The 9,165-nt window shown below is 42.3% G+C and overlaps 1 protein-coding gene across 1 annotated transcript; it reads right to left on the reverse strand.

Moving 5' to 3' along the window:
* Window positions 1-84: 84 nt before the first annotated feature.
* smc2 (structural maintenance of chromosomes 2) lies at window positions 85-8,933 on the reverse strand. The gene is made up of 25 exons (XM_022758696.1): window positions 8,766-8,933; window positions 8,458-8,607; window positions 8,235-8,357; window positions 8,109-8,147; window positions 7,885-7,995; window positions 7,712-7,756; window positions 7,370-7,603; window positions 6,949-7,098; window positions 6,553-6,786; window positions 6,089-6,248; window positions 5,857-5,974; window positions 4,954-5,092; window positions 4,746-4,865; window positions 4,416-4,620; window positions 4,008-4,143; window positions 3,592-3,716; window positions 3,203-3,396; window positions 2,957-3,100; window positions 2,701-2,775; window positions 2,307-2,426; window positions 1,958-2,158; window positions 1,726-1,842; window positions 1,096-1,256; window positions 803-950; window positions 85-699 (listed from the first exon to the last, which is right to left on the reverse strand). The coding sequence occupies exons 1-25, from the start codon at window positions 8,931-8,933 to the stop codon at window positions 514-516; spliced, it is 3,603 nt and encodes a 1,200-aa protein (XP_022614417.1). The 3' UTR covers window positions 85-513.
* Window positions 8,934-9,165: the final 232 nt, after the last annotated feature.

The raw sequence follows: 9,165 nt of genomic DNA on the forward strand, positions 1-9,165 counted from the left end.
CTCAAGTTCCTCCAGTTTGCAAAGCAGTTTTGAGACATACGGCAGTGAAATCAAATCATTTGACTTTGTCATTTGACTTACTTTATTTACTAAAATATATGGAAACAGCTGGCACATAAAACTGATAATTTGTAGAAGAGCATGAACAAAGGAAAGAAAAGAGACAGGATAACCAAAGACAGTTTAGACAAAAGAAATATACAGTTAAAAACTTTAAAATACACAAAAATGTGAACAACTCCACACACCAAGCAGCTGAACAAAGAGGACACATGGCATTAACACAAAATAAGCATGAAACAGAAATTCAGCTCGACTGTCTTCATAAGACTAAACGGTTGTAAAAATGACAGAACTCTTACAAATATGAAGCGAAATTACTTCCCAGAGGAAATAGAAGTATACACAATTTATCAGTTATTAACAGATACCATATTTTGTTATGTCACGTGATATAGCTTCTTGAAGACATAATAGAGTGAACCTTAATGTTCAGCTACTCCTGTATAGTTTTTAACCGATGAGCTGCTTGTTCCTCTTGTCCTTTTGACGAGCCTTGTCTTGGCCTTTCTGGGGAGGGTTGGCATCACTCTGGCTGAGTGCAGATCGTGTCACTGTGGACATGCCGTCGACGAACTTCGTCTTGAACAGGACGTTGGCATTGGTGAACATACCATCCTTTAGAGACACCACTACAAACTGGAGGGAGAGTGTTAAAACAATTAATAAATGAGTAGCTGACGTGCACATTTATAAAATAAATAATGGTGAATATACTGTATGTTCCGGTGTTTTAACTGACCTGGGAGTGTCTAAAATGTGTGCGCAGCATCTGTCCAATGTTCTGTGTGTGTGAAAGATCCAGAGCAGCATCCACCTCGTCTAAGATGTAGATGGGAGCAGGTTTGAACAGCAGCATGGCCAGGATGAGGGACAAGGCCACGAGTGATCTGAAAACAAGCACACATGAAGGGCGGTTAATAAAAGTGACTGACCTCATTATCATCCCTGGAAGCCTGACAAAGAAACTCTCATTATCATAGTTACTACTGTCCAATAACAAATAAATGACGATGACAGAGCGGTTTTGCTGACCTTTGTCCTCCACTGAGCTCAGTGAGGTTCTCTTTCCAGGTGTTGCCCAAGGCAACCTTGAACTCAAGGCCTTCTAAGACACCACCGCCCTGAGGAGGAGCTAGCTTAGCAGTGGCCCCTGGCAGCAGGGTGGAGAAAATGGAGCCAAAGTCCTTATTTACCTGCAGAAAAAGAGGGAAAACAAGACAACTGAAAGTAACAGTAAAATCCTTTTCATCAGGTCCTTAACAATGGGGCCAGTGATGCAACAGTGTCAGCTTTAAACTGATTCAAACCACAATGATTTTAGTTGAGTAGCAGCTAGTGTTCAGTGTCACACTGTTCTTGAATTGTCAGTTAGCTTTAATTATTTCTTTTAAAGCATTTGTGGGTGGCATTCACACAGTTAAAAATAAATCAGTACAGTTTTGACTGAGATAGAGGAACACAGATGGAGAAGAAAAAGTTACAAACTGTTGTTTTGAAATTTTTTTAAATGAGCAAAAAACAGCAGAAGGATGGTAAGAGAATATCTAGAATATCTATCTTGGTATATGTATTCAAATATATATAGTCAAATATAAACCCAATGCTAGATGGAAGAGAGGGACAATTGCCAGGTAGAGGAAAGAAATGCAAAAGAGAGCAGACCTTCTGCCATGCCAAGTTGAGAGCCTCATTCTTCTTCTGGTCCAGCTCCTCAATGGTCTGCAAGATTTTTGCTTTGTCGTTCTCCACAATCCTCTTCTTCTTCATCAGGTCGTTGTACTGCAGGACAAGACAAATGTGTAGGATAGATGGGGGAACTGTTAGACAAAGCTGTGGTTGACATTTTCTTCCCCATTTGAATCTCTCACGCCCCTTTCTGTCCGTTTCTCCTCACCCTCTCCTCTGCCTCGTTCAGCATGTTCATGGCCCTCTTGTTGACATTTCTCTCCAGCTTGGTGGTGGTCTCCTCCAGCTTCTTCAGCCGTTGACCTGCCTCGCGGGGGTTGTTGCTCTTGAAGTCATAGGAGGTGTTTGGCTGTCCGAAGAACTTGCGCTCTGAATGAATCCAATCATGTTCCTCCAGCATGCGAGACACCTGGACGAAGAAAGGAAAGGGGGAGCAGAAATGTTAAGAAGACCCAGATCACTATAAATAAAATGAAACTCATTAACCTAATGAGTCATGAAAACACTGTATATTATGTTAACGGCTGGAGTAGAAGCAAATTAATGTTTGTGTTCACCTTGTCTGCAGCATCCTGGCTGTCTTTGCGATGTTTACTAATGTTGTGCTCCAGCTCCTTTATCTTCAGCTGGACTTCGTTGTTCTGCTCCCTTATCTTATTAGCCTCAGTGCTCTTCCCCTGGATCATTCAAATGGATAAAAATAAGAAATTAATTAAATAATTAAAACATTCAACATTTTAAAATTCTAAGCAGTGAAATTATTCAGCACTAGACAAGTGAGAGTGGAGTAATCACTTCTTCTTTCAAGAAACTTACAGCTGAGTTGCATTTGGTCTATGATATATTGCATCATTTTGGGTCTTCAAACCCTAATCCCTGCATGAAACCTCCTACTAAACCCCCTCTCAAGAGTGGGTAAAACCAAAGCATTAAAGGCAAAATTATATCCACCTTGAGTTCTTTGTCCTGTTTCATGATCACCTCCTTCTGTTTGGCCAACTCCTCCTGGGCGTTACGCACAGCCTCCTACATCCCAAAAGAGAAAATGAGGAATGGTGAAAGAGGGAAGAACAGTGAGTCATTCAGAGACACATCAATTCACTAAACATGTACATTAAAAATGTGCTTGTAGTTTTGAGGACAGATGGAAACATTACAAGTGCAAAACTGTGGCCACGTCACAGTCTATACATGACATGACAAATACCTTGCCCTGGGATACAGTGCAAGCCATGCTGTCTATCTGCTCCTGGATGGCCTTCATGGCTTCATCTACAGCCTGAATCTGCTGCTCATAACCAGCCTGCTCCCTCCGCAGCTCTTCCAGCTCCAGGGCCACAGCGTCCGACTCCTGCATGCAAAAATCAAAACAAATGAATAAAATACATTGGATCAATTTCAAGTGCTAAATGTAGAGGATGATTGTGTATGACTGTGTATCTGGTCAGTGTACCTGCTGCTTCTGCTTCAGCTTCTTATTAAAGACATCAGCTTTGCCCTTGGCTGCATTGAGTTTCTGCTGGGCGGCTTTCAGCTCTTTCTCCCTCTCTGCCTCAGCATTCTTCATCTTGTTCTCCAACACCTTGTACTTCTCTTCAGCCCGTTTCTGCACCTCTTTGGTGACGCGCAAAGTCTCCTCACTCTCCTCTGGAGAGGCAAACACATCATAAATAAGTTACACGAGTAAAGCAGGTGCCTTGCATTAGCTTTGTTCAAATATAGTTTAGTTCTGTGTAGTATAGACGGTGTCACTTTAGATGGAGTCACAGTTTGTACACAGTATGTGTTGACTGTTTAGATGTGATTTTAAAAGTGCTTGTATGATTCTCATCGCATTCTGACCAATGGCCTTGCGCAGCCTCTCCAGCTCCTCTTGCTGCTGGTGGAAGGAGCTCTGCTGCAGCTTGGCCTGCAGAATCTGTTCCTCCTCTACCTTCAGCTCATGCTGCTGCTTCAGCTGACGGTACCTGTAGGGAGTAAATGTGAAGTGAGGAGGAAAATTTTGGGGTTAGGTGGAAAAAAGTAAGTATTAATATAATTAATTTTGAATTCTGACCATGATTCATTAAGGACTTTTTCTGATCTCAGACCTAGTTGGGCATTTCTGTACTTCACTTTTTGTTATTCATTTTCCAACATATACACTATCACCTATGTATCTTCCATAAGTTGATATTAGCTAACATATCCGCCTGGTTGCTGTATCAGTCTGACAATTTAGAATTGTGTGGGTATTTTGTGTGTTTGTGTCTTCATACTTTTCTGCAGTTCCCTTGAGGCTGGCCAGTTGTCGCTCAGTATCTTGAAGCTGGGCCTCCTTTTCTTTCAAGTTGTCCTGAACGTCCTTCAGCTCCTGCAGACTGGACAGGACTGATGCTGACTGGGATCGAGCGCCTGGAAAAGAAAAAGCAGGGAAGGAAAAAGATAGTAAAGAAACAAAGAGACATACGTATGATTAGAAAGTGCATCAACTGGCACTGAGGAGTTTATTTTTGAGTGCTTGTGATAAACAAAGTGCAGTTTTGAGCATCATTTGGGAGCAATGGGCGTCAAACTGCCATTTTTTCATCGTTTTAAAAACACATCCTGGGTGTTTGTTTGCTCTACCTTACACATTGATGACTCAACGACACACACTCAATTATGTGCATCCTCCTTGTTCTCACCTCCACTCAGTGTTCCCTGTGGGTCAAAGATATCACCTCCAAGAGTGACAGTCTTGGTCATGACCTGCCTGTCAAACGCCACTTTTTTGGCATTGTCCAGGGTGTCACACACCAGAGTGGAGCCAAAGACGTACTCCATGGCCTTACGCAGGTCAGATTCATAACCCACCAGGGACAGAGCAGTGTGGACTTTATCGTCTCCAACCTGACAGAGGAGACAAAAGGGAGTGAAAAAAAGATAGAGAGTCAGCAACGACACTGAGTCATGTTTCAAGGTTAAACAGAACAACTTATTTAATTTCCAAACCAGGCTGTATTGAGATCTCTCACCAGGCTCTTGGCGGTGTTGATCACTTTGTCATTGAGTGTCCTGGCAGAGATCTTGTTCAGGGGAATGATGGTGTACCGCCGCTGCAGCTCTCCCTTCTCCAGCAGCTTTTTACCCGTCACCTGGCGAAGACACAATCACCATGCAAGAATATAAACACCTAAATGTAATTGCAATATAATAACATGCATTACCCACTCCCACACCTACCTCTGTGTCAACTATGATGTTATAGAGCCGTCCTCCTGCCACCACCTCTAGTGCTGTTGCATAAGAGACGTCACGCACTGTGATCAGGTTAGCTAGCAGCCCCTTCACTTTGCTATGGTCCCATCCACGCTCTGGGTCCCTAAAATACAACAACACACAGCACAACACATGAAACACAATCCAGACAAAATCTTTGATCTGACCAAATCTATCACTCAGCTTTAAGAATCAATCAGATCATTTGCAAGGCTTTACTTGAGCTCAGTTAAACCATATGCACCCTTGTACCCACTCAGGTCTTTTAGACCTCAGGACTGAGATGGAAGTACAGACTGTGGCTGACCAACACCCCACTGACTTTTCAGTTCATTTTGGTGCATTTGTTAAAGGTGGAAGAACTTTGTACCTTTAGTGTTTTAAATAGTGCTGCACGATATATCAATGCAATGTTAATATTATGATATGAGATTCAATGTCATCTGGGATTTGCTTATCGTAATATTGAAATGTATCTTAAATGTTGTCTCCTCCTGCACTCCCACACGTTTTGATTTATTCTGACAGATTTGACCTCTTCAGTTTGAAGTTGAGCGGAGCTTCTGTACACTGAGATTTAGGCAATGTCACCAAACTCCATGCGCTAACAACAATTTGAGATTGTCCCACACACAGGTAGAGCAAAGCTACCACAGTCTGTAAAAACCTGCAGTCGTGAGAAAAAGTGTAAAAGTCTAATCAGGCAATATAACTCAAAAACACTTTTGTGAGTTTGCAGGGCATTTACATTTAGAAAAGATCATTTAATCCTCCTTGTTATCAGAACATTACAAAGTGGGACCATTGATGTTCAAAATATACTGCACATTTACAAAGGTGAGTAAATTAATTCAGCAAAGTCCTTACCTGTAGTCGAAACGCAAGTTAGGGAAGCGGGACACGAGACGCTCATAGGTCTCTTTAAGTTTAGCGACCTCTCTGGACAGCTGCCTTCTTTTGTCCAGCAGACTTTCCTCCTTCCCATCTGCATACAGACAGACATGTTCCTACTGTTATTACAGGATGATTGGCAAAAAGGGGAACGGCCATGAGTGCAAGAGCCTCTGCTTGGACAGAAACAGACACACACTCTAACTACCTTCATAGTTGAGTTTAGCCAGCTCAGCCTCCAGTTTCTCCCTGTTTTTTCTGACGGCTTGCAAGCTGTCCTGGTCCTTCTTGTAGCCACTGTCCATCTTTTTCACCTCTGCCTGCTTGGTCTTCAGCTCCGTCTGGGCATGTTTCAGTGTCATCTGGGCCTGGACATAAAGAAAGAGGACAGAGACAAGATAAATAAACAGATTTACAAAGTAAACAAAGGCTAAAGATAGACCCATAGTTCTTCTGTGTGATGTACACTGTACAATGGTAGTGGTAATATAATATACTACAGTAGTGATGTTACAAAAACTTTTACCAGCATGGGGCAACCTAAGTAGTCAAGCTACCAAGTACAAATGTTTGTACTGAAAACTTGCTATTTAATATACTGTAAACTGGCACCTGAAACTCCAAACTTGAAGCATCACATCCCTGGCTGATGTTTTCACATATTTTCCTCACCTGCTTGGCCTCGGTATCTGCCTTGCTCATGTCATTCTTGCAGGTCATCATCTGCCCAGCCAATGTGGCCTCTTCTCCATCCTCATTGGTGGAGAGACCTGCAGACACAGCCTTGAAATGCTGCTCGGCCGCTTCAAGAGCAGCACTATCTTTCTGTCCCTCCTCCTGTAGAGTCTGCAGCTGTCCCATCACCTTAGAAACCTCCTTTTCTTTTACCGCAAGCATTTTCTTGTCCTGAGGATGGAGGAAAAAGGGATGTAATTGAAGGTCTGATATAAATAAAAGCAAAGTACAAAGTACCATCAAGTTTTCGTTTGGACAAGAGATTACACAAGTCTCATTGATTGCTATATTATCTTAATGTTGGTGGATGGATTGGTAGCATGGTCCCGTTACCTCTTCCATACTCTTTTCCAGCTCCTTCCTCTTCTTCATTTCATCTTTGAGATTCTGTTTTTTGAGGTCAAGTGCACTTTGGGCTTTGGCATCTACACGTTGCACATCTGCTAGAGTCTCCTCAAGGGATTTCAGTACTCCATTCACTTCCTACAGATGAGCAGATAAACATCAGTGACAAAGCAATATGATTCAAAATTCCCTTTCATTGCTGTAGTTTCATAAAAGCATACAGTACAACACTTTTTGCACAGTTTCATATAGCAAAGATAAAATTTGTCAACATCTAAGAGTGAGGACAATATAGTTACAAATAAGTTATCAAATCATTCTCAAATTGCAGCAGATGTTCTTCTCAGATGTGAAAAAAAAAAGTTTAAAAAGCATCCTAATCTTATCTCCCCCCTCTCTTGCACTGTACCTGGTCCTTTTTCTTCTGCAGCTCCTGAATCTGGGCTGAGAGCTCCTGGACTTTGCTCTCATTCTCAGCCATGCTGGCTTGCATCTTGGTGATGTTATCCTGCATCACCTTCAGATTCTCTGCCGACTTCAGTTTGGTCTCCTCCGCGCACACAAACAGCCAGGCCACATACAGCCGCGACAAGTGCTGGATCTCGCGCATCAGCTTCTGGTACTCCAGGTATGATGATCGTTCCTACAGAGGGAGGAAAGTTTACAAAGGGAAATAATGACTAAAAAACTGAATGTGTGATGGAAAATGTATTGCTCTTGACGTGCAAGTGTAGTTTTGCAGTCAACCTACCTCTTGCAGTTTCTGCATGGTTGGAGTAATTTCCTCGTCCAAAATCTAAAAGAGTAAACAAAGAGACATAGTTAAATATTTCAACATTAACTGCAATCATATTTTTGGCAGCTTCCAACTGCAGAATCAACAAAGACACATTAGTCAATAATGAGTTTGGATGTCTGACGTACTGTCTGAATCTCCTTCAGCTTGGCCTCCTTCTTCTCAATTGTTTTCTGAGCGCTAATCTTTTTACATTCATACATCCTTGTGCCTGCTGCCTCCTCAATCATGGCAAGGATCTGAAAAAAAAAAAAAGAGAAGAGATGGTGGTCATTATTGGAATACTTGAAAAGAGGCAATGAAATGAAAATGTTCTGATCCTGAGATGGTTGACAAATTGTGTATGTCTTACCTCTGGCGGCTTCATATTTAGAACCTTGGTGATCCTCCCCTGAAATATCAGAAACATCATATGAAATAAAATACTGTAGAGGGCTAAAACCACAACTATACAAACTGTTGCACACACAAGACCTACCTGCATGATGAGGAAATGTGGATTGTTGACATTGAGGCCAACAGAGCAGAACAAGTCCTGCACCCTGGTGTTGTTGGCATTAACTCCATTGATGAGGTACTTGTTCCTGCCACCAATCACCACCTTGAGGAAAGAAATTTTCATGTATAATACTGTTGTATATTACTTTGTGCAACATTTACAGAGTCTTCAGAAGTGATGGCGTCTTTCTTTCTATGCCAACCTGTCTGGTGACAGTGATCTCATCGTGGGTTTCAAACCCCAGAGGGCTCTGGCTTTTGTTGGAGTTGTCGAAGGTAATAGACACTGTGGCCTTGGTGATGCCACCCTGTCCATTTTTGTACACCAAGTCCTGGAGGTTGGAGGCTCGTACCTTTCAAATGAAAATGTAAGAAAGGGACATGTGTTAAGTCTTGCGTTATCTTGCTAGCTAGTTTACGATAAACACAACAGTAAACTTGCGACCACTGCAATACAAAATTCTACTAAACTTTCAACTTAAAGCAACGTTATCCCAGACAGCACACTTACATGTGAGAGATTGGAAATGCCCAAAAGAAAACATATGGAGTCCAAAATATTGGACTTGCCGCTGCCGTTCAGTCCTGTGATGGCGTTGAACAGCGGGTCAAAGCCGTTGATTTCCGTCCTCTGAGCGTAGGATTTGAACCCTTCAATAATAATAGACTTGATGTGCATCTTTACACTATCCTCTCTCTCTCCGTAGATTCCGGAGGTAAGATATGTGGTGCCTGAATCTCAAAATTTCTCCGTTGAAAGGCAAAACCCTAGGTTATCACCCAGTGTTTACAACCGACAACAGGAAAACTCGCTCGGCTCTTTTCTAACTTGAATTTTGGCGGCAGGCAGGCAGGCACGGAGCAGCTAGTCCGTCCCCCTTGCGCCTGATACAATGTGAATGAATTTAATG

This window comes from Seriola dumerili, unplaced genomic scaffold (assembly GCF_002260705.1).
Source record: "Seriola dumerili isolate Sdu_G_001 unplaced genomic scaffold, Sdu_1.0 BDQW01000302.1, whole genome shotgun sequence".
In the NCBI taxonomy this organism is placed as follows: domain Eukaryota; kingdom Metazoa; phylum Chordata; class Actinopteri; order Carangiformes; family Carangidae; genus Seriola; species Seriola dumerili.